The following is a 25,423-nucleotide window of genomic DNA, read 5'->3' as shown; positions in this document are numbered from 1 at the left end:
CATTTAATTAACAATTATTATTAGTACATCTAGGCATTTGAAAAAAAACATTGGAGTTCATAGAACATTGGTATACATCTGTATGTAGTATATGAAATCGCCTCTTCAATACACCAAAGGCTCTTTCTATAACATTTCTTGTGGAGCAATGCGCATCATTGAAATGTTGCTGTGCTTCATTTGCTGAAAATACATCATCATCATCATCATTATCAGCATCATCATTGTCATCATCACCACCACCACCACCACCATCACAACTGTAAACATAATTATTATCACTACCGTAATCACCATCGCCATCACCACTGTAATCCTCATCATCATCAACGTGACATAAGCAGCATGATAATCCTCAAAATGCGACAACTACCAAACAACAACAACAACAAGAACAAACTCCATCATCAACATCATCATCATCATCACCACCACCAACACCATCATCATTATAACAAACATACATAAGCAGCTTGCATCAACAATGGTAACTTAGCTGTCTTAATTCTTGGGTATCATAATCAAATATTAATCCAAATTGAAATAAAAGAAATAAGAAGGATAAAAATCAGCATTAATAGGAATGTTTTGCACAAGTGCATGCAACATTACCTGGGTGCAGGTATGGGGTAAGCATGTAAGGCTTGCAAGGGTAGGCCCTGTCCCCTAGCAGTATGCCATCTTCAAGGCCTGGAAATGAAATATATTCATGTAAATACAATTTCTTTTTTTTTAAGTACAATTAATTAAATTTATTTTCATGAAACAAACATGATTTAATTTCAGTTCATCTCTAACATATATTATATCAGAGTTAAGCAATCAAATAATAATTATATTCAGTACAAGCTCATGCATTATATAAGTAAGTTGGAATGAGTACTTCATGAAATGCCTTAATTATATTCAATAACATTTACCATGATGATGTGTTTCCATGAAGTGGAACAATTCCGAGGTCCTGAATACATGGGCATCGTGCGTACTGCCCGGCCAGATGGCATTTATGCTTGTAAATACACCTGTGAAACACGAACAATACATTATCATACTTTACAGAATTTCTTTCTTTCAAGATTACCATACTGTAAAATGTACAAAGTACTTAAACAATAGTACAATGCAAATACCCCATATGGTGCCCCTATCATTTATAGATAAATACTATAGATACATGTAGCTGTCGAAAATATTACATGGAATTCATTAAAGATTACGTCACAACCTCTACACGTTTGAGGTTTACATCAGTTGAAAAATTAAATCAGCCAGGCATGTTGACTGTTGTAGACTGTAGTGGCGATTCCTGGGATATTTTGTAGGCATCGCCACTACATCATCTTCCGAATAATATTCATACATGGATTTATAAGAGTTAAGGTAAATGTATATATGTTTCATATAAATCTTACTACAATAAAGTTGCTCTTGTTATTCAGAACTAAATTCATTATACAGTACAATAAAATTTTCGTTACCTCTATGGTCGCAGCTGGCTTGCACGTTAATGCTGTGAAAATGTTTTCTATTGACATACTGCTCCTCGTCCTCACTGGGCGTTTGTATTCTTACGTTCCGTCTACCGCTGATATCACAGACGGGAATCCCCTTATGGCATGAAATCCAGTCTTAGTCCTGTGTCTATGTCTGTCTGTCGTCGGAAATTGAATCGCGCTGTCCTTCATGTCAAAAATACAGTCAGTCACTGCAGTTACAACCCTTGAAACCGTGGCAACATATACCCCAAATGTATCCCCTATTACTTGTAAAAAAAATCCCAGTAGCGTAAAAACGTAAAGTAATCATAATCTGTTGCCGTGGTGTCAAGGGTTGATTTCTACGAGTCGGTCGCTCAAGTCTGTGGCCTATCAGTCGTTCCAATCTGTCTATGTTGTGCGGAGTGAATCTATACCGTTTACGTACTTCCTCGTCGTTGTCTTCGTCCGTTTGTCTAAGTATCCTGCAAAATTGTCGAGGTCGCCTAGCGTTCACTATGTCAAGGTCGGCCATCATTGTTTTGGTTAAATCAGCTAACCAAACTCTTCGAGTCCGGTTAAATTTTGTCTAAAAGTTAGCCGAATCACGCGCTGGTTAGGATAACTTAATTTTATACAATCGGTTTTCGGATAAGTTGACCAAACCAGGGAGATAACAAAAAGATAACCGCTGGTTAGGACTTATCCACGTTTATACAATTGGCTGCAGATGATTTCAGGTAACCTAATTTTCAATCTATGAATTATAAGCGTTTAGGGAAATCAGACTCATAATGTTAACATAATTAATTATTGACAAGACTCGCTCCAGCGACACGAAAAGCATCATTGAAAATGTAGGGAAGTACACTAATAGTACTACATATACCATTATAAATACATCCGTTTTTACTATTTAAGGCCTGAAAAACAAAGTGCAAGAGCTGCAGAGTGAAAGAGAATCAACCAAATCAGTTGAGGTCATGAGAAATAGTATATACACGCGATGGGGTCGGCGGTCTTGCCCTGGAACCACAGAGCTGGTATACGAAGGGTTTGCTGGCGGGGGATCGTACGGTCACAAAGGGGCGAGCAGTAATTACATATGTCTTCCGCAGGACCCAATCTTTGACGTCGATGGACGGAATGCGGGTGCAGTAAGCAAGGTTTACGGTGCTGAGTATGAAGAAAATACTGCAACTTTTTACAAGAGTTTACATGACGAAGACGTACCATGTGCCGTCTGCCGCGTTGTTGGAAAAAGCGTTGTCATGATCCCGGCGAGGAATGCCTGTTAAAGCGGATGGCATACTGAGTACTCTGGCTATCTGATGTCGCCTTATTTCGGCAATAAAAGGAACAAGGAACTCGTCTGCATGGACGAATATTCTGAAAAGGCGGAAGTAAGTGATGCTAGTAACCACAAACTGTTTGTGGTTCTTTAAATTGCCACCATATAGCGAGCAGAAAGCGCTGACATGTGTGGTGTGTTCAAAATAGATGGAAGAAGTTTTATTTTATTTTTTTGGAACCAACCTACCCGTATATGAGCAGCATCCTGCATTTATGAGTGTTGTGAATCATAGTTTACCTTTTAGCATTTAACATATTTTTTTCTCAAATGACTTTTAAGTAAAAGCTCCTGATTATTGAATGCATTTTATAATTCACTTTCATCACCAATTCGTCCATTAAATAAGTTGTATTCAATTTTGATCTAGTGTTCTATATGCATTGAAACTTAGTTTGTTCAAACCTGTTTGTATGAAAAAAAATCTGTGACACACATACCTAGGTGCCTGAAGGGTTCACATTTAATCTAAAATTAGTAGTTTTGTCTTAAGGTATTTTCAAGTACAAAAACGCATACTTAATATATATTTTTATCATGAAACTATGGACGCAATTAAAAACGGAAGTGTTTCTCTACTATAAGTTTCAACTCACTAAATGTGTATAGTGCATTTTCTTTATTTAAGTATTTTTAAATTGTAAAAAGCGTATTTTAATTAGTGAACTTCCATAGAATGGGGGATGGGGAATACGTCTTAATGCTTTCTATAAATTTAAAGAGAATGGGAAAAATAAAAATATAAAGTAATAATGCAAACTGATACATATTAATTTTTGAGCTCATCAGCAATTGGAAAAAAAATATTCCAAGTAATGTAACTTGGTCGTGATGTCGGCGGCTTCTTTTTCGAATCAAACTTGGTACACTTGCTGCCAGAGACCTTAATCTAATCAGCAAGACCCCTACCTCTGGTTTCGAGTATAATTGAGTTAATCCCCTTCATTGATTGAAAAACAACAGATGAGTGTTGGTGTTTGCTTCGTGCGGATTAAAGACACGATTTGTTTCATAATGAAAACATGCATGCCCATTCTTATTCTGGATCGCCTTTTGGACAGTAGAGTCTTTGACCTTTAAAATCAATCTCTGTACACATGCTATACATTGTTTCCAATTCAATATAACTATTACTTATTTTTGTATGTGTGTATTGTTACATTGCTTTACTTATATTAGTCAGGACATATTTCGATCCGCATATTTGCAAACAATTCAACTGGGTAAAATAAACGCCTTATTCGCAAAATTCCGGCAAGTCATACGTGTTTCTCTTATCTTTCTATTTTGTTTATGCAGGAAGATACTTCATGAGCATTAAATAAGTAATCACGTCATATGTCAGGATGCGACGTCACAGTTTGAAATAATGCATCCCAAGAAGAAATGTCTGATATGGGTGCCCAATCTTGCTTCTGAAAAATCCAGGCATATTTTTAGATTTCGATATTTCTGTTCAATAGTACCATAAAACTCTCTTTAAAACATGAATTTAGTTGGTAAAATCCTTTCATTTTTTTAAGGAACCTCATCCGGTCTTTACACGATTAACAGTGACTCCTACTCTGTTAGGAGCTGTTTAGAAAAAGAGCTAAAACCATTTCCAAGCATATGGCAAAGGGGGGAAATAATGATAAAACGTAAGTATGACTCGTTATTTAACAAAATATCACGATTTGATTGCTTATTTGAGAAATTGGGGAATCAGTGCCTTATGATAATAAAAACTTCAGACTTAGAAAAATACCATTTCAAGTGTTACAAATGTATGGCAGACATCCTTTTTATGTTATGTTCAAATCCAATTGATTAAAGCAATACAAATGTATGTCATGCTTCTCTTACGAACAATCTAATTTTGACCATTTGTGTGCTCGTAGGAGTGCGTTCGATTTAAAAAAATGGCATGAGCTGTAAATACCAGAAATGACCTAATTATTTTGATCAACCGGACAAATAGTGAAATGCAACACAATTCACGCAGAAAATGAACATTTTAATACAAAGCAATTACGTACCATGAGGTTACAAACTACTTATTAAGGTCCCTGTACTTAATGTTGCTAGGCACCAGTAAAAATATAATTTCTAGCGTTGCCTACAATTTTTTTAAATCTAACTGATTTAAGCAATGAGATAGGTATGCCATGTTCCTCTTAAGAATTTCCCTCTCTTAAGCACCGCTAACTTTTAATGTAAACCGTTTGCATTAGCTCGGAATTAAGTAAATTTCTAATCCAGCAGAAAATATATTTATCTCTGATATATTCTTGTAGTTTTTTTCTCTTTGTATGGCTGCTGAGAACAAAGGGCTCGTTTGTATGGATGCTGAGAACAAAGGGTTAGTTTGTATGGATGCTGAGAACAAAGGGCTTGTTTGTATGGATGCTGTGAACAAGGTGCTCATTTGTATGGATGCTAAAAACAAGGCGCTCGTTTGTATGGATGCTGAGAACAAAGGGTTAGTTTGTATGGAAGCTGAGAACAAAGGGCTTGTTTGTATGGATGCGGAGAACAAGGAGCTCGTTTGTATGGATGCTGAGAACAAGTTGCTCGTTTGTATGTATGCTGAGAACAAGGTGCTCGTTTGTATGGATGCTGAAAACAAGGCGCTCGTTTGTATGGATGCTGAGAACAAGGCGCTCATATGTATGGATGCTGAGAACAAGGCGCTCGTTTGTATGGATGCTGAGAACAAGGCGCTCGTTTGTATGGATGCTGAGAACAAGGAGCTCGTTTGTATGGATGCTGAGAACAAGGCGCTCGTTTGAATGGATGCTGAGAACAAATGGTTAGTTTGTATGGATGCTTAGAACAAAGAGCTCGTTTGTATGGATGCTGAGAACAATGAGCTCGTTTGTATGGATGCTGAGAACAAGGCGCTCGTTTGTATGGATGATGAGAACAAGGAGCTCGTTTGTATGGATGCTGAGAACAAGGAGCTCGTTTGTATGGATGCTGAGAACAAGGAGCTCGTTTGTATGTATGCTGAGAACAAGGCGCTCGTTTGTATGGATGCTGAGAACAAGGCGCTCGTTTGTATGGATGCTGAGAACAAGGAGCTCGTTTGTATGGATGCTGAGAACAAGGCGCTCGTTTGTATGGATGCTGAGAACAAAGGGTTAGTTTGTATGGATGCTGAGAACAAGGAGCTCGTTTGTATGGATGTTGTATGGATGCTGAGAACAATGAGCTCGTTTGTATGGATGCTGAGAACAAGGCGCTCGTTTGTATGGATGATGAGAACAAGGAGCTCGTCTGTATGGATGCTGAGAACAAGGCGCTCGTTTGTATGGTGGCTGAGAACAAGGGGCTCGTTTGTATGGATGCTGAGAACAAGGCGCTCGTTTGTTTGGATGCTGAAAACAAGGATCTCGTTTGTATGGATGCTGAGAACAAGGCGCTCGTTTGTATGGATGCTGAGAACAAAGCGCTCGTTTGTATGGATGCTGAGAACAAAGCGCTCATATGTATGGATGCTGAGAACAAAGGGCTCGTTTGTATGGATGCTGAGAACAAAGGGCCTGTTTGTGTGAATGCTGAGAACAAGGCGCTCGTTTGTATGGATGCTAAGAACAAGGCGCTCGTTTGTATGGATGCTGAGAACAAAGGGCTCGTTTGTATGGATGCTGAAAACAAAGGGCTCGTTTGTATAGATGCTGAGAACAAAGGGCTCGTTTGTATGGATGCTGAAAACAAAAGACTCGTTTGTATGGATGCTGAGAACAAAGGTGGTCGTTTGTATGGCTGCTGAGAACAAAGGTGCTCGTCTGTATGGTTGCTGAGAACAAAGAGCTCGTTTGTATGGATGCTGAGAACAAGGAGCTCGTTTGTATGGATGCTGAGAACAAGGAGCTCGTTTGTATGGATGCTGAAAAACAAAGGGCTCGTTTGTATGGATGCTGAAAAACAAAGGGTTCGTTTGTATGAATGCTGAAAAGGCAAACTGAAGTAACGGTAGAGACCGAAATGATGACCTGTTTAAATATATACGATCTGTTTGTCACTTAGAACCTTTTCGATATCACTCCTCAAGTTGGTCCAACGATAACACTAGATATGTAAGGTAAGTGAGTTTAGCTTGACAATTTATTGCTGAACGCCGTGATTTATCTTTCTGTATCGATCGCATATATCCAGTCACAATACTATCTTATCATGAGTGCAATCTTGTATACTTCCAAAATAGCTGAAAATGAATTTCTCCAGTCTTCAAATTGTAATAAATTTAAAAAGGCAAGCTTATGGGATTCAGCATATCTGTTCCTTGAATGATTATGCAAACAGACCATACAAATATATCAGTCTTTCATACAAAATACCAGTTAAAAACAAACAAAATGGCACAATAATTGCGGTTTATTGCCCACATGATTTGAAAAGATTGTTCCGCAGATGATCCGCAGTGTTAAATTTCTACATTCGTAAATTGTCACTAGAGTGTTCTTGCTTTTATTGAACGTCGTTGTTGATAATAATTCTACGAAAATATCATTATAATTAACTAGAAACATGGTAACACTAAGTCACAAGCGGATTTATTAAATCTTATTTTATTGACAGCCGTTTGCTTTGCGCGGGAGCCTGAATGTTCGAGGTTTCACTATGAGGAAAAGTTGTTAGAAAAAGTGATCAGATCGGAAATCAAGATGGAAGCGTTCGGCGATTCATTGAAGGAGGCAACTAGCTCCATGGATGTACAATCGCAGAAGATTGCAGGTAAATGAATGTTTTAGGCTGGAATCACCATTTCGGTACGCAATAATGAAAGGGATTTAACTCATGATGGACGTAGAAACTGGTTTTCCGGTTAGCGCAGTGGTTAGCGCACTCGCTTCTCACCAAGGCGACCCGGGTTCGATTCCCGGCCTGGGCACATGTTACATTGTCTAATGGTCACCAAGCCGGACAAGTGGGTTTTCTCCTGGCTCTCCGGTTCCCCCACCCCACAACACAAGACCACAATCTCTAGCATCATCGTGCCAACGAGAGTGATAAATATAGTGTTGTAATAACTTGTTTCACAATCGTTGTAAAATAAATAAGTTTAAACCTAACACTAAACGTGCTCGCTACTCTGAATTTCGTATTTGGTCAACACTACTATATTAATAGAACACATGTGTATTCCGTAAGTGAGCAACGAGTCGCGTCTGTAAATACATTTATTGTTTTCATAACCATCTCTCCTCTTTTTGGTACGCTGTGGTGAACGGGGTTTAAAGTACTGATACTAAGGTATTCTCAAGGGCAGTACATGACCGTGAATGTAGAAACAAAAACGTCGGAAGTATTATTCACATTATTATACGTTCGTATCTAATTACTTCTATGTACTTAAATATTTCCATTTTATTGAGAATTCAGTTAGACAGGAGGAAATTACACCTTTATTTATTGTATAAATTGCCTTATTTAGATGGAGGTCATTATTTGAAATAGTATTTGAATAATCATTGACAAATCTGTTTTTCGCACTTTGTATATACATTGTCAACATAGCAGGCAGATATATTTTGCGGTTGGGTCCCATTGTTTACAAAGTTAATTGATAGGAAATTTAGAAGGAAATTAACAGCATAGGTTATAATTTTAATATTCCTTTGTCTTCATTCTAGAACTAACAAACACAGTTCAAAAGCATCAAGGAGAAATTAAATCACTGAAGACCGTACACGGAATGACAAGTGGTTTATATACGAGATGGGGTCGGCGGTCGTGCCCTGGAACCACAGAGCTGGTGTACGAAGGGTTTGCTGGCGGTGGATATTACACGCACGAAGGATCGAGCAGTAATTACATTTGTCTGCCGCAGGACCCCATATTCGACAGCGATGGGCGAAAAGCAGGTCAAGTTAACAAGGTATACGGTGCTGAGTATGAAACTGTTTCTGCAACATTTCACACAAGTTTACATGACGAAGACGTCCCATGTGCCGTCTGCCGTGTTATAGGAAGAAACGTTGTCATGATCCCAGCGAGGAATGCCTGCTATAGCGAATGGCATACGGAATACTCTGGCTATTTGATGTCGCAGTACCAAACTCATGCTGGGAACAAAGAACTCATTTGCATGGACGGAAACCCTGAAAAGGCGGAAGGAAGTGATGGTGGTGATCAAAATGGTGCGCTGTTTTACTTTGTTCAAGCTGTCTGTGGCTCGTTAAAGTGTCCTCCATATAGCGCGAACAAGGCGTTAACCTGTGTGGTTTGTTCTAAATAGAACATTTCAAAACTTCCTTTATTGCGCAAATAAAGCGCCATCAATAAAATATTGCACGTTTGAATCCTCAGCGAGGATCGATTATTTGAATACAAACTTATAAACCTTTATCAGCAATTTGTGTTATTGTTAAAAGTTTGGTTTGCTTGTACCGTTACTATTAACATGTATGTGACTGCTTTATATGGATAACTCGGAATGTAAAAACATATGTATATACATAAAGTATAAATGTACGTGAACGATGTATTCCTGGCGACCACAAATTATGTTGGTAGCATTTGAAAGGTATTTATGTGTAATAAAGGAATATTTAAAACTCTTAAAGAAGCAATATTACAAACGCTTTCGATTTAAGGGAAAACACGCGTCCAATTTAAAGTTAAATAGCAGGAATACGAACTGCATTAACTTGTTCTATAATAATTTATGTTTTTTACATATTGTTTATCAACAGTAAATGATGCCTTTTCAATTGATATAAAAAAGAAATGGGGTCATCAGGCACACAACTTCATGATTTAACATTTTCACGTCATGCATATACCCAGATGAAGTGGAGAACAAAACCAAGCCGGAACATGAACCTGTACAAGTAGCGTAAGCAACCTTACTATTGCGACGAGTAATCGATACATACTAAAACTAAGTTTAACGATACGCTCACATGACATTGAAAGGGAAAATTTGTTAAGAACAAACTGTGATTGTTTTTCAACTTCTAATAGATATTATCTTACGAAATTAAATCAAAACAGTATATATGGTCGGCACATATGGTTGACATATGAATTTTTGTCAGCTTGTACAAAAAGCTTTTTGCCCAAATAACTCTGTTTTACATTTTTGACATTAAGTTGTTGTTGATAGTTCAGCCTATAACATAGTTAGAAGCGTCTTTAGACTTGTTAAAACAACATGATTTAGAAATTAATATGAGGCAACAATTTGTCTACTACCTTCTGCGATGATGTTATGCTTGATAATTGGTATTTTTTTCAAACTTGCCTTATTTTGATGAAATTGGGAATGTAATGTTTGTTCAACCTTATATTCATATGTTTAGAGGTTGACAAACCAACCTTTAAATATAATATCATATAATAAAAATAAAATTGTCATATTTCTCTTTATCACAGTTAACGTTGTTACTCTAACGTCACCTTAAGCAACCTCCACCCCATTCACCAAACAAAACTTTACAAATTAGTTCAAGATCATTTATCAAATGTTTTATCTTAATAAAATATTATTTAAATTTAGGCTCACGGATAACACTGATAACGTTATCAATCTTCAATATTATGACAATTGGGTCTTGTTAGTATTAAATCTAGCATCGACATAAAGAAACACATACGAAAAATGAAAGAAACATTGGGTATTTTGTTGGCAATGTCTCTAGCAGCTGTTTGCTTTGCGCGGGAGCCTGAATGTTCGAGGTTTCATTACGAGGAAAGGCTGTTAGATAAGATGATCAGATCAGAAATCAGGATGAAATCGTTTGAGGAATATTAAAGAAGACAACTGGCTATGTGGTAGAAAAGATGCCGACGAACAAAGGTTTATAAATTGTCGATATTTTAATGGCTAGAATTGTTTGACAATAGTGTCTTGGTGTTAACATTATTAATTACTGACACACATCTTAAATGTATTTTTGTTTTTACCAGCGTTGGCAATGCTAGTATTTTGCAAATAAAGGAATATGCATTGAAAGTAATATCTATGTAGTTTCAGCGCTTACAAACACAGTGCACGAGCTGCAAAAGGAAATCCAATAATTGAAATCCGTTGACATCAAATACAGCGATTTATACACGAGATGGGGTCGGCGGTCGTGCCCAGGAAGCACGGAGCTGGTGTTCGACGGGTTTGCTGGCGGCGGATTTTTCAATGAGAAAGTAGCGAGCAGTAATTATATTTGTCTGCCGCAGAATCCAATATATGACGACGATGGACGGAATGCGGGTTCCGTTAGCAAGGTTTACGGTGCTGAGTATCAAACAAGTTCTGCAACGTTTCACACAAATTTAAACGACGAAGACGTTCCTTGTGCCGTCTGCCGCATTGTTGGAAGAAGCGTTGTCATGATCCCAGCGATAAATGTCTGTTATAGCGGATGGCATACCGAGTATTCTGGCTATTTAATGTTGAAGTATTACGGTTTTCCAGGGAACAAAGAAATCGTTTGCATTAACGGAAATCCTGAAAATGCGGAAGGAAGTGATAGTGGAAACCAAAATGGTGCGCTGTTTTTCTTTGTTCAAGCTGTTTGTGGCTCGTTAAAGTATCCACCCTATAGCGAGAACAAGGCCTTAACCTGTGTGATGTGTTCTAAATAGAATTTTCAGAACAAAGATACTAACATTTTCATTTGAAACAATATGTATGTGTGTGATTATTGTGTCAATTGAAGTGCCATTTTTGAGTTTTGTTACAAGATTTTATTCAATATTCTTCATTTCCTTTGTTTCTCGACAGAAAAATTAATTAAAATTATGAGTTGTTATTCTGTAATGAACGCTTAACCTTAGAATGGATCGTGGACCAATCAATATTCCTGCCGTAGCTTGCCTGTTCTATGACATTTTGTATCTGACTACTGCATGATAAAAATCCAAATTTAAGTGTTGTAGCGCCTGTACTGCTTTGGTATAAATCTGAACAATAAATTTAAATTCTAAGAAGAAAATCTATGCTATCAGTGCAAAGAAGTAATTATAACGCTACAATCCGTTTCAAAAGTCATACAGTTTCACTGATACCGTAAAATAAACACATAGTAACCCGGTGAAAAAACCTTTCACTGGTTCGCGATAATCAACTAGAAGAGTGTTTGACATCTGGTTCATTTGAACGGATATATCTAAAATTCATCATTAGAGTTAATGATTCCAAAATCGAAAAACTGCCCGCATCTTCCAGCTCCGGCCCTAATATATTCAACAGTTCGTTGCTTGAACCTATCAAAGTGCTTTAAATATGATTAAGTTAGCATCACGTTGTTTTATAGTCCCTCTTATAGCCAGTGGTATTTTATTCTTTCTATTATTAATTTGAAATTTCGAATGTTAGTGAGAAGATTATCTTTTTGAGTCTAGAAAGGGTTTGTACATAGGATCACCAATGATAAAACAATGGAACAATCTAATTGATCTAATGCTTTATCTTCTAACTGATAACATTAGTACAACTATGCTATTTGGAATATTGCGAAAATAAGTTTGCGTGCTCAATCTTGCATCGCCAGAAAGGTATACAGATCCTAGCAGAAATGGTTAGAACATTGGGTATCTAATTGGCAAGTCATTTGCCACCGATTGTTTTTTGCGAGAGCCTGAATGTTCGGGGTTTCATTATGTTTTACTCTTTGCTGATGCAATAAAAGGTTCTCTTCCAATGATGAAGTATTGTATATTTTATAATCGAACGTTTTTTGCTTACAGATTGCATAATAAAAGTTCTTTATTGCCCAAAAGGACAAATTCTCAATTTAGTTTGTACGTTAGAATCTAAATTGTGTCATAAGATAGATCAGTCTTAAACAGACGTATAATGACCTTCAGAATTCTTTAAATCTGCATAAGTAGAAAATTAAAGGCATAGTTTATTTTCTTCAAGTTTTCATTGTTTAGCACTATAATACAAAGACAATAGGATTTTGTATAGACAAGAAACTAGGTACATTATGACTATGACACCAGACACAATGATTCTATGCTTTCTATTTCGTGATATGGTATAACAGAAAAAAGGTTACATACTGCTAATTGGTTTCCTTATACTTGAATATAAAGTATAAACGTCACACTGGAAAAATGCCATTTCTCGGTTTTCAGGTGTATGACAAACATTCTTTTCCTTAAAGATTAGTTTCAATCTAATTGATTTAAGTTATAAAAAGGGATGTCTCGCTACTCTTTATTCTCTTCTTCGTGCTCGTAAAAGGGCGTACAATTAAAACAATAAAAATGGCAAGAGTTGTAAATCAAGGAAACGACATATTTTAATCAACCGGACAAATGGTATAAATCATTTCGTTTGCATTAGCCCGGAATTAAGCAAATTTGTAACCCAGCAGAAAATATATTATCTCTGTGATATTCCTGTTATGCCTGTTTGCAGGTATAAGATTAAATTTTAAGTGTTACACCTCATAATAACATGAACTACCCAGATTTAAACAAAATATTAATCTAAAGGGGCACATTCGTATAAATGCTGAGAAAAAGGAGCTCGTCTGTTTAGATAGTGAAAACAAGGGGCTCATTTGCATGGATGCTGAGACCAAATGGCTCATCTGTATGGATCCTTGGAACAAATGGCTCGTCTGTATGCCTCCTGGGAACAAATGGCTCGTCTGTATGGATCCTTGGAACAAATGGCTCGTCTGTATGCCTCCTGGGAACAAATTGCTCGTCTGTATGGATCCTTGGAACAAATTCCTCGTCTGTATGGATTATGGAAACAAATGGCTCGTCTGTATGGATCCTTGGAACAAATGGCTCGTCTGTATGCTTCCTGGGAATAAATGGCTCGTCTGTATGCCTCCTGGGAATAAATGGCTCGTCTGTATGGATCCTTGGAACAAATGGCTCGTCTGTATGGATTATGGGAACAAATGGCTCGTCTGTATGGATCCTTGGAACAAATGGCTCGTCTGTATGCCTCCTGGGAATAAATGGCTCGTCTGTATGGATCCTTGGAACAAATGGCTCGTCTGTATGGATTATGGGAACAAATGGCTCGTCTGTATGGATTATGGGAACAAATGGCTCGTCTGTATGGATCCTTGGAACAAATGGCTCGTCTGTATGCCTCCTGGGAATAAATGGCTCGTCTGTATGGATCCTTGGAACAAATGGCTCGTCTGTATGCCTCCTGGGAACAAATTGCTCGTCTGTATGGATCCTTGGAACAAATTCCTCGTCTGTATGCCTCCTGGGAATAAATGGCTCGTCTGTATGGATCTTGGGAATAAATGGCTCGTCTGTATGGATCCTTTGAACAAATGGCTCGTCTGTATGCCTCCTGGGAATAAATGGCTCGTCTGTATGGATCATGGGAACAAATGGCTCGTCTGTATGGATCATGGGAATAAATGGCTCGTCTGTATGGATCTTGGGAACAAATGGCTCGTCTTTATGGATCCTGGGAACATATGGCTCGTCTGTATCGATCCTGCGAACAAATGGCTCGTCTGTATGGATCATGGGAACAAATGGATCGTCTGTATGGATCATGGGAACAAATGGCTCGTCTGTATGGATCCTGGGAACAAATAGCTCGTCTGTATGGATCCTGGGAACAAATGGTTCGGCTGTATGGATCCAGGGGGCAAGAAGTCGTCTGTTTAGATGCTGAAAACAAGGGGCTCGTTTGTATGGATGCTGAGACCAAATGGCTCGTCTGTATGGATCCTTGGAAGAAATGGCTCGTCTGTATGCCTCCTGGGAACAAATGGCTCGTCTGTATGGATCCTGTAAACAAATGGCTCGTCAGTATCGATCCTGTGAACAAATGGCTCGTCTTTATGGATTATGGGAACAAATGGCTCGTCTGTATGGATCCTGGGAACAAACTTATTATAATCAATAATTTAATCCATAACATCACACATATGTTATAGAGCGTATGAAAAAAGAACACTAAACCATTAAAAAAGAATGATGAACCATAAATAAACTTGACAAATGGAAATTTTAACTTCGGTTTGGTTTACATTACTTTAGAAACTACAATTCACATAAACAGCCTGCATCGAATATCAGCCACTGTTTATCAAATAAACATTTCCTTAACAAAGCAAAGAATAACTTGAAACCCATCAGGGTCCAATTGCAGCTGATTGAATGAGTGTGGAAACCGACCATACAAAGAAATCATTCATTCATGCAAAATGTCACGTTAAACGCGATTAATTGCCCGCGTGATATATAGAGATTGTACAGCGAATATGAATTCACGCAGTGTTGAATTTATACTTTCGTAAATAATTGAAAGAACGCCTTAGTGTTCTTATGTCCATCGTTTTAAAAGAAAAAATACTACTGAACAATTAGCGAAAAAGAATGGAAACATTACGAAACAACTATATAGTCATTTTATTGGCAGCCGTTTGCTTTGCGCGGGAGCCTGAATGTTCGCGGTTTCATTACGAGGAAAAGTTGTTAGAAAAAGCGATCAGATCGGAAATAAGAATGGAAGCGTTTGGCGATTCGTTGAAGGAGGCAACTAGTTCAATGGATGTACAAATTCAAAAGATTACAGGTAAATGCTTGTTTGAGGGCTGAATGACCATTTTCTGTACGCATAACCATTCAATGAGTTTAAAGTAGTGATCATTACTCGTGAGATACATTGGCAAAGATCGTCGTACATACTTGAACATTTTATTACAACTACTTGTTTCTTAGAACAATTGTGTTTTCCGACAGTTGGCAAAATGGAGCGGCTGTAAACCCTTATTTATCGTATTTATTATTCTATTAAGATGGCAACTATATAGGTGATTACAGGAAAAAATGTTTTAAGTTTAACAATTTGGTACGCAGTGCTGAACGGGTTTTGAGGGAGAGAAAAATACTCACAAGAACAGTAGATGTACGTGAACAGAAACATCGGCTTTGGCGTTTGGCTGTATTTCTCAAATTAACAAAGGTACTGTTTAGCAGCGATAGTATGGTATAAAATATAGCTTTAGTTATTCTCTTAATAATTCTTTGACTCAATTTCAGAACTAACAAATGCAGTGCAAAAGCAACATGAAGAAATTGAATCACTGAAGACCGGGGACTTAAAGAGCAGCAGTGTATACACAAGGTGGGGTCGGCGGTCATGCCCTGGAACCACGGAGATGGTGTACGAAGGGTTTGCTGCCGGTGGAGATCACAACCACAAAGGAGCAAGCAGTAATTATATTTGTCTGCCTCAGGATCCAATCTATGACGACGATGGACGGAATGCGGCTTCCGTTAGCAAGATTTACGGTGCTGAATATGAAATCGGGTCTGCAACGTTTCACACGAGTTTACATGACGAAGAAGTTCCATGTGCCGTCTGCCACGTTGTTGGAAGAAGCGTTGTCATGATTCCGGCGAGGAATGCCTGTTACAGTGGATGGCATACCGAATACTCTGGCTATTTAATGTCGTCTTATCACGGCCATGCAGGTAACAAGGAAATCGTTTGCGTGGACGGAAACAGTGAAAAGGCAGAAGGGAGTGATGGTGGAGACCAGAATGGTGCACTGTTTTACTTTGCTCAAGCTGTTTGTGGCTCGTTAAAGTGTCCTCCATATAGCGAGAACAAGGCGTTAACCTGTGTGGTTTGTTCTAGATAGAACATTTCAAAACTTCCTTTATTGCGTTAATAAAGCGCCATTAACAATACATTGCACGTCTGAATCTTCAGCGAGGATCGATTGTTTTAATACAAACTTATTGACCTTCATCATCAATTAATGTTATTGTTAAATGTTTGATTATACCGTTACTTTGTACATGTATGTTGCTGCTTTATATAGATAACTCATGTAAAAACATATGTATATACATAAAGTATAAATGTACGTGAACTGTGTATGCCTGGCGACCACATTTATGTTTGTATGATTTGAATGGTTGGTATTTGTCATAAAGGGATATTTAAAACTATTAAAGAAATAATATTACGAACGCTTCCGATTTTAAGTTAAAATACACATAATTGGGTCACCAGGCACAATACATCATTTTCATTATCATTTTTACATAGGATATCTGAAGTTCAGTAGGTAGGTTTTGCTCGTGTATTTTAATTTTCTGCTCGTGAACAAATAAATATAATGCATTTGTCACTCGAATTCTTCCTACAGATCTATCGAAATAAAAATGTCCAAATCTCAAGAGATAAGCACCAGACAGTCGTATCTATTGTATTTCTATCGGAGTTACGATTGTCTTGTGCTGAGGACTCACTATGTGTGCAAAGTGGTAGAGTATATACAAAATGACTATATCATTGTAATGTAACCGTTAAACAAACGTATTGTTATCACGGGGACGACGAGCTGAGTAAATTTGTTTTACCTGTACTACATAAAATTAAATCAGATCGCAATCTTGATATACCCAATGACGTTATAACAACTTGCAGGTTATACAATATGCACGTCAATGTCTAGGCAAATATATGACGTAGTCATTTACGTCACATAATTTTTCAAGCAACATTTCGGTAACTTGATTTCTGTAAGTCAATTGTAAACATCATTTCTTCATTTTGTAATGCAATATTAAACAGGTATGCAAATTAATCAAGAAGGACCTTAGAAACATGCTTGTCAAAATAAAGATTAAAGCGTTTTATAAAAACTACTTACTTTTACCTATTCATATGGAAATTTAGATAAACAGCACATTTTATTGTCTTCTTCTATTTATTTTTCCTTTTCTTCTTCTCATTCTTCTCATTCTTCTTCTTCTTCTTCTTCTTCTTCTTCTTCTTCTTCTTCTTCTTCTTCTTCTTCTTCTTCTTCTTCTTCTTCTTCTTCTTCTTCTTCATGTTGTTGTTGTTGTTGTTGTTGTTCTTCTTCTTCTTCTTCTTCTTCTTCTTCTTCTTCTTCATTTTCTTCATTTTCTTCTTCTTCTTCTTCTTCTTCTTCTTCTTCTTTTTCTTCTTCTTCTTCTTCTTCTTCTTCTTCTTCTTCTTCTTCTTCTTCTTCTTCTTCTTCTTCTTCTTCTTCTTCTCTCTTTCGTCTTCTTTTTCTTCTTCTTGTTCTTTTTCCTCTTTTTCTTCATCTTCTTCTTCTTCTTCTTCTTCTTCTTCTTCTTCTTCTTCTTCTTCTACTGCGTGCCCGATTGCGAAAGTTCAGCAAATTTAATATTTCGAAAACTGTTGCTCATATTATAATATAACATTGCCAATATAGAAATTTACCACTGCCAATGCCAGTGAGGTATATTCAAAATGCAATGTTTATTTATACTTAAACTGTTATCATGATGAAATTGTACCCTTGTGCACTTGCACCACTTCTGACCACTGCTGTTTTTTCAAACGTTCACCAACATAATTGTTATTTGAAAACCCGGTTTTAGCCATTAAACGAACGTTCAGAGTTAATTTTAACCTTTAATTTGTGCATTTGAACAGGGTTTATATTTGACCTTTTTATTATTTTGCTTGTCCCTGTAGTTTTTATTGTATTATTGTTTAAAAAAAGAAGACATTGGGTGTCAGTTTCCCGACTCTCGGGATCAGTGTGTGTGTATACCACGTAATAAATTACGTCATATATGCTACATGGGAAGGCAACCTTTTGCTTAAAATGAAGACTTAAAACTAAGATAACTTTTCTTTTACTATAACGGTTTAAATGAAACAAAGGGCAGTCTATGCCTTTAAAAGAGCCCCGCCTTCGTATTAGTAACGCAGTTTGATAAGGTGATTAGTTTCATCAAACACTTTGACAAACCTGTTTCCAAAATAATGAATAGGTTTGTCGAAGTGTTTTAAGAAACTAAACTCTCAATCACATTTTGATAAAATACCGAATGCGGGCCTATGTAAGTGGCATAGACTACGCTATGTTTCATTTAAAATGGTGAACAAATAGTAAAGTTATCTTTGTTTAAAGTCTTCATTCGATGCAAAATATTGCCTTCAGACGAAACATTTATGACTTGATTTATCATGTGGTATACACACTGGGGATGTGAACTCCGTTTAACTCAAGTTTACGGGTGGTAATCTTCCTAGGTCTGTCGGAAACCCGCCTTTCAGGAATCAGCCGCTGTCGTAAGTCCACTCAAGTTTCCTTCAATCTTCAGTTTCCTATCCCTCCTCCGGGGCTAAGAAATTGACAGTTTCATCACGTGATTGCCTCCCGCTGTACCATAAAAGGCAGGCAAAATAAAAGCGGCAACTTTAAGAACAAAATGGCGGTCATGTCCATGACTGCGTTAAATATTTTTATTATTTAATATCATGAGCAGATCTATAAGATTTGAAAAAAGCTAATCAGAGGGATGTTCAAATATAAAGTGCTCTTTTTTCCTTATTGTAAATCGCATTTTCATGAAAACTGCTGTTACATTACTTTAAGTATTCATTATTTCAAAATTAACAACAAAAGTTCGAGAAAACGAAAATTTTGAAATTGTTGTATTTTTTTTTTAAATAACACTTTCGGGTACGTGGCCCAACGTCATTGACGTCATGTGAGCAACAGCATAGATTTTCGAAACAGTTTGTTACCTCTCAGACTTGTTCAAAATACTCCCCACGGGACACGATGCATTTTTTACACTTTTTCACTCATGCAAAGTAACTATTCATGTACGAGTCAAGTAGAAGGGAAGACTGCACAGGGCAAGTTGTCAATATCATCAAATTGGTTTAAACATATTTTTATCGAGCAAAAAATGTCATCAAATTGCTGTCCTCTCAGGAATCTCTTTAGCCTAAGGAAGAGGAATAAATCGCATGGTGCTAATTCAAGCTGTATGGAAGGGCTCTAGGAAATTTTAGGATTGTTTGGCAATCATTTCTTGCGTTGGAACTGCACGATGGGCGGGTACATTGTCATGATGCAAAAGCATAGTCGGCAGTTCCGCAGATCGCTTCTTACTGATCGCCCTGGTCATATTCGAATTATCAAGTACCTGTGATGAATTTAATTGTTTAGTCTTACCAGATCAGTTAATTATTAATATCTAATATACAACATTTTAAATTTGGAATTACCATAAAGTGTTAGAAATAATTGCATGAAATACATATTTACCTTTGAGTAATACTGCGCTGTCACGGTTTGTCATTTCGGTACTGGTGGCTCAAGATCACTCCGTTGAAGTCAAAGAACATGATGCATTTCTGTTTATTCAAAGACGGATTTACTTTAAACAAACAGTTATTTGTTTTCTATAAAAGGCCCTATTTCTAGTGAGGTTGGATCTAAAGTAGTTAAACAGTCAATATATCATTTTGTTATGCTGGGAGTTTGTATGTATGATGATAGTAATTTACATTTTGCAGGTGCAATCTGCACTTACCTGAATTATCATCCGATTTTTTGGTTATAATACATAAGAGTATAGCTTTATAACTTTTTTGTTGTGTTTTTTACTGAGCTAAAATGCTATTGTTACTTCGTTTGATCTAAAAGGTATGTTAAGTGTGAATGAGGTTATATGTAAGAGAAATACTAAATTGTAACAAATGAACAAAACTACACTTTGAAAAAAATATTAATTCAAAGTGATTTTTAAAACAAATAGTATCCAGTAATGGAGGAAATAAAGAAGATAGTTAGAACATTACACCAGTGTGAAGAGAAAAACTTACTTAAATTATATATGTAAACATGGAAACCTTTTTAAACCTTTTTAAATTTCTTAAACATGTTGTAACAATTTGAGTATGGATCACAAAGATTTCATTTTTGTTTTGCTACACATTGTCTTATTGTTTTCCTTTTTAGAGTTTTGAGGTTTTAAAAAGATATTTAAAACAAAAAACGAGTTTGATGTACAATGAATTGGTTTTAAAATAAAAATTATACGCATGAACTTTGGCCAAGTTAAATTTGATACTTATACCTTTTATGCTTCAGATGCTGCGAGAATTTGGGACCTAAATCAAATCTTGCTTTCAGATTGTTAAACAGCTGTACGAAATAAATACATTGACATTTAAAATATTAATGGAATGTTTAAGGTTTCTATTTCGCAAACATAACATATACACGTCATTTTTGCGCTCTGAAATATTTGGAGTTCATTTGTGGAACAAGATTAAATAACAGCTATTGGATTGAAAAGGACTGGTGAATTTACACCAGCCAGTATTAGTTGGGCGTTTCTAGTTTTCTCTCTTTGACATTTAACCCAATATATTAGTTTATTGTTTAAGGTTTCAACACAATCTTAAAGTCATATGCTTAGCGGTTGACAAACCAAACTATTGAAATTATTATTATTCAATTTAAAACTGTTTACATTTACTTTGAACGGAAATAAATTTATCACAGGTACATTTGTTACTCTAATGTCACCTTAAATAAGCTTGACTATTCACCAAATAAACACAATGCATCAAGATCATTTATCAAATGCTTAATCAAAATAAAAATAATTCAGGCACACGGATTTAACTGACTACATTAGCAATGTTGAATATTATGACAATAGTTTTTGCTTGTATTTATCCTAACATCGCAGTAAAGATAATCATACCATAGAAGAAATGGGGAGAATATTTTATATTTTGTTGGCAATGTCACTTGCAGCTGTTTGCTTTACGCAGGAGCCTGGATGTTCGAGGTTCCATTACGAAGAAAAGCTGTTAGAAAAAGTGATCAGATCGGAAATCAGGATGGAAGCGTTTGAGGAATTATCAAAGAAGACAACTGGCTCTGTGGAAGAAAATATGCAGACACTTATAGGTAAATAAATTATATATACGTTTTTGGAAATTTCCCACAGAAATGAAGACAAGAAGTTCTTAAACCCTGCGCTGAGAACTTTGAACGCATTTTCGACTCCAGACAATTTCAATAAAGATTTTCCGAAAATCTTTTAAAGGAACAAAAACTTTTTCGGGTGTAATGCATTTATAAATGATTGTATATAAAAACAAACCATTATTCAGTCACGATATAATCAAACATTGTCAACAAGAGCATCGGTCAAGTTCTTATATGAATTTGCGAATGAGACTGCATTTCTTGTGGTAATTAAATATTTTCTCGGAAGTATATCTGAAGAACAATAACAGCAATTTTCTGCAGGGATCAAAATTGGTTGATTTTTTTTCGAACAATAGCAATTTAAGCTTAGAGGCGTATCAAGTGTCCGCGGAATTTCGCAGAGTTAACCGCGGGAGGGGGTGCTTTCCGTAATTCATCCGACCACATAATACTGACCACAAAGTACAATCATTAAAGCCTTTATGTACAGTTCTCACGAGATAGTAAGTTGTTTTGACGAGATCGGTAAGGCATTTGGATTAAACATATTAAACGTTTTAACGAGATACAAACATAAGACATGTTACCTCAGTCTGTGTAAAGATTGCAACTGGCCCAATTAAAGTTCCTTTATTTAAAATTCCATTAACTAAATCATTCGATCATTCATTAAGTACAGCATTGTGACTCACAGAGAAAGTACATACTAGGTACTGTCTTGTTTTTGTGTGGTATGGGTCATATTCGTTTAGAATATACAAAATGGCTGCTCCCGTCGGAATCACATCACCACTTCTTCATTTATTGATGGTCAGGTTTAACTTTTAACTGCTTATTATTCCAAACAAACGTTGTAAATCAATACTAAGCCGTTTTAACTGATGATATCAAACATCAAATAATCAATCTATTAAACTATAATGTGCATTCTTAAAGAAAAGTCTATGAGTAAAAAATGCCAATATTTACAATGTCTCGGATGCGTAAAGGAAAACGAATGCGAACCGTAGGCGGACTTAAGTCTACCTTCAAGCCTGTATAAACACATGAAGTAGATATTTGTTTTAACTTCAGGACTTACAAACACAGTGCAAGAGCTGCAGAAAGAAATCCAAATATTGAAGTCCGTTGACGTAAAGAGCAGCGGCGTATACACGAGATGGGGACGGCGGTCGTGCCCTGGAATCACGGAGCTGGTGTACGAAGGGTTTGCTGGCGGCGGACATTACACTCAGAAAGGAGCGAGTAGTAATTATATTTGTCTGCCACAGGACCCAATTTTAAACAGCGATGGACGAAAAGCTGGTGCCCTTAGCAAGGTTTACGGTGCTGAGTATCAAACTGATTCTGCAACGTTTCACAATAATTTATATAACGAAGACGTTCCATGTGCCGTCTGCCGCGTTGTTGGAAAAAGCGTTGTCATGATCCCAGCGAGGAACGCCTGTTACAGCGGATGGCAAACTGAGTATTTTGGATATTTGATGTCGTCTTATTACGGCCACGAAGGAAACAAGGAACTCGTTTGCATGGACGAAAATCCTGAAAAGGCGGAAGGAAGTGATGGTGGTGATCAAAATGGTGCCCTGTTTTACTTTGCTCAAGCTGTTTGTGGCTCGTTAAAGTGTCCTCCATATAGCGAGAACAAGGCGTTAACCTGTGTGGTTTGTTCTAGATAGAACATTTCAAAACTTCCTTTATTGCGTTAATAAAGCGCCATTAACAATACATTGCACGTCTGAATCTTCAGCGAGGATCGATTGTTTTAATACAAACTTATTGACCTTCATCATCAATTAATGTTATTGTTAAATGTTTGATTATACCGTTACTTTGTACATGTATGTTGCTGCTTTATATAGATAACTCATGTAAAAACATATGTATATACATAAAGTATAAATGTACGTGAACTGTGTATGCCTGGCGACCACATTTATGTTTGTATGATTTGAATGGTTGGTATTTGTCATAAAGGGATATTTAAAACTATTAAAGAAATAATATTACGAACGCTTCCGATTTTAAGTTAAAATACACATAATTGGGTCACCAGGCACAATACATCATTTTCATTATCATTTTTACATAGGATATCTGAAGTTCAGTAGGTAGGTTTTGCTCGTGTATTTTAATTTTCTGCTCTTTTGTGGCTCGTTAAAATGCCCTCCTTATAGCGAGGACAAGGCTTTAACCTGTGTGGTTTGTTCTAAATAGAACATAGTGCCATTAATAGAATATTGCGCATTTAAACTTCAGCGAGGATTGTTTTTTTTTTTTAAAATACAGACTCATTGACATTTAAAATCAATCAATGTTTCGGTTAAAAGCTTGTTAATACCGTTACTATATCCATGTATATGACAGCTTTATATAGATAACTCAGCATGTAAAACAAATTATCTGTAGATACATAAGGTATAAATGCAAGTGAACTTTGAATGCCTGGTCACCACATATTATTTTGGTATCATTTAGAATGTATGAACATATAACATAACTTACGGCGCAGGAGTGATATAACCCCTTGCAATATTGTTCATATACAACTTTTATAATATCTATGCAAATTAGAGAACCGCATCACAGAAAAATGTATTCTTACGCGCTGTCAAAAAAACACAAACATCAGAAACGATATTTCAAAAAAAATCCTGTCGGTGTCAACAAACTCAGCTCCGCTATGAAACGAATGGTGAAGAAGACTGGGATTAATGTGACTCGCTCATGTTTTTGGACCGTTAACCGTTCAAAATTGCAGTAAACCGTGTATATTTACTCCTCAACTTCCATTCCTTAAATGAACTGCTTTTCGGCAATTGCGTTTATCAATCGATGAACGCAACATCTTCGGATATGTTCGGATCACAATTCATCGCATAACAATATACATAAAAGTTGCTGATCTTGATATTGTTTGTATATTGTCAGCAGGTCCCATATAATATAAATCAACTTTTAAGAAAGTGTTAATTAATTATAGCTTAAATGTATTCTTGCCATAAGTGCTTAAATTTTACGTTTAAAACTGATTTTAAGTTGTCGATCTCTTCCCGCGTTATTGTGACGTCATTTGAAAAAATGTTTTCGGTTATAGTCGAGTCTATTTACAGAATGCGTAAGAAAGGATTACTGAAAGGCTTTCTTAAATGAAAAGCAGTAGTTTTTTTAACAACCTTTGAATGAAATAATGAACTATTGGTGTAAATATAAGTAATGAATTTCGGGGTTGATGTCATAAAGCTGACCAGCCCAATTGCGTTAATACCCCGATAATGACATCAACCCCGCAATTCAATCCTTAAGTAACCTCATCCGTATATTCAGTTGAATAGGAGTAGTGAAAATCCTTTTAATGTTATTTTTACTTACCAATATGGCTGTCAGTGTGGTTTCTGACTGCGCCCAGGTGTAAAAAACAGTCAAAATAGCTTTTTTTGTTTTTACTTACAAAATGCAATATCCATTTATACTGGAACGGTTATTATGATTATACGACAAAAACGTATGCGAACAGAACATCTACACTATACACTCTGTTTTTTTGGCATTTCTGCCAATCTTTTAAAACTGTTATTCTTTAATTTAAAATTGACTACTTTCCCTTTATCCCAGGTTTTTACCTTAAATAACCTGGATTAATACCAAATAAACGTTTACAAAAATAATTCAAGATCGTTTATCAAATGTTTTATCTTAATAAAACAATTGTCTAAATTTAGGCACACGGATTAAACTGATATCGTTATCAATGTTCAATATTATGACAATTAGCTTTTGCTAGTATTCAACCTAGCACCGACGTAATGATATACATACCTTAGAGGAATGGGGGAGAACATTGGGTATTTTGTAGGCAATGTCACTTGCACCTGTTTGCTTTGCCTAAATGTTCGAGGTTTCACTAAGAAGAAAAGCTG

General features: G+C 36.4%; 5 protein-coding genes across 5 annotated transcripts; all 5 read left to right on the top strand.

Annotated features, from left to right (window-relative positions):
- The first annotated feature begins 5,117 nt into the window (after window positions 1-5,117).
- On the top strand, window positions 5,118-5,597 carry LOC128204500 (uncharacterized). Its single transcript, XM_052905914.1, has one exon. The coding sequence runs from the start codon at window positions 5,118-5,120 to the stop codon at window positions 5,595-5,597; it is 480 nt and encodes a 159-aa protein (XP_052761874.1).
- Window positions 5,598-5,657: 60 nt separating this feature from the next.
- LOC128204499 (uncharacterized) lies at window positions 5,658-6,580 on the top strand. Its single transcript, XM_052905913.1, has 2 exons — window positions 5,658-5,921; window positions 6,011-6,580. The coding sequence occupies exons 1-2, from the start codon at window positions 5,658-5,660 to the stop codon at window positions 6,578-6,580; spliced, it is 834 nt and encodes a 277-aa protein (XP_052761873.1).
- Window positions 6,581-6,600: 20 nt separating this feature from the next.
- Window positions 6,601-9,892, top strand: LOC128204497 (uncharacterized). Its single transcript, XM_052905910.1, has 3 exons — window positions 6,601-6,684; window positions 7,335-7,545; window positions 8,445-9,892. The coding sequence occupies exons 1-3, from the start codon at window positions 6,601-6,603 to the stop codon at window positions 9,047-9,049; spliced, it is 900 nt and encodes a 299-aa protein (XP_052761870.1). The 3' UTR covers window positions 9,050-9,892.
- Window positions 9,893-14,983: 5,091 nt separating this feature from the next.
- LOC128206448 (short-chain collagen C4-like) lies at window positions 14,984-16,884 on the top strand. The gene is made up of 2 exons (XM_052908873.1): window positions 14,984-15,322; window positions 15,790-16,884. Exons 1-2 carry the CDS (start codon window positions 15,124-15,126, stop codon window positions 16,392-16,394), a joined length of 804 nt encoding a protein of 267 aa, XP_052764833.1. The 5' UTR covers window positions 14,984-15,123; the 3' UTR covers window positions 16,395-16,884.
- A 4,426-nt stretch (window positions 16,885-21,310) lies between these two features.
- Window positions 21,311-23,182, top strand: LOC128204496 (short-chain collagen C4-like). The gene is made up of 2 exons (XM_052905909.1): window positions 21,311-21,479; window positions 22,578-23,182. Exons 1-2 carry the CDS (start codon window positions 21,311-21,313, stop codon window positions 23,180-23,182), a joined length of 774 nt encoding a protein of 257 aa, XP_052761869.1.
- Window positions 23,183-25,423: the final 2,241 nt, after the last annotated feature.

Source organism: Mya arenaria, chromosome 10 (assembly GCF_026914265.1).
Source record: "Mya arenaria isolate MELC-2E11 chromosome 10, ASM2691426v1".
NCBI lineage: Eukaryota > Metazoa > Mollusca > Bivalvia > Myida > Myidae > Mya > Mya arenaria.
This window is presented reverse-complemented; position numbering and strand designations above follow the sequence as displayed.

Bases quoted from the DNA above. Each gene is read 5' to 3' on its own strand.
- LOC128204500 (XM_052905914.1), top strand. From the start codon at position 5,118: ATGGCTGCTGAGAACAAAGGGCTCGTTTGTATGGATGCTGAGAACAAA.
- LOC128204499 (XM_052905913.1), top strand. From the start codon at position 5,658: ATGGATGCTGAGAACAATGAGCTCGTTTGTATGGATGCTGAGAACAAG. The intron at 5,922-6,010 runs GTTTGTATGGAT...ATGGATGCTGAG, and splicing joins ATGCTGAGAACAAGGCGCTC to AACAATGAGCTCGTTTGTAT.
- LOC128204497 (XM_052905910.1), top strand. From the start codon at position 6,601: ATGGTTGCTGAGAACAAAGAGCTCGTTTGTATGGATGCTGAGAACAAG. The intron at 6,685-7,334 runs GTTTGTATGGAT...ATAATTAACTAG, and splicing joins ATGCTGAGAACAAGGAGCTC to AAACATGGTAACACTAAGTC. The intron at 7,546-8,444 runs GTAAATGAATGT...TCTTCATTCTAG, and splicing joins ACAATCGCAGAAGATTGCAG to AACTAACAAACACAGTTCAA.
- LOC128206448 (XM_052908873.1), top strand. From the start codon at position 15,124: ATGGAAACATTACGAAACAACTATATAGTCATTTTATTGGCAGCCGTT. The intron at 15,323-15,789 runs GTAAATGCTTGT...ACTCAATTTCAG, and splicing joins ACAAATTCAAAAGATTACAG to AACTAACAAATGCAGTGCAA.
- LOC128204496 (XM_052905909.1), top strand. From the start codon at position 21,311: ATGTCACTTGCAGCTGTTTGCTTTACGCAGGAGCCTGGATGTTCGAGG. The intron at 21,480-22,577 runs GTAAATAAATTA...TTTTAACTTCAG, and splicing joins AAATATGCAGACACTTATAG to GACTTACAAACACAGTGCAA.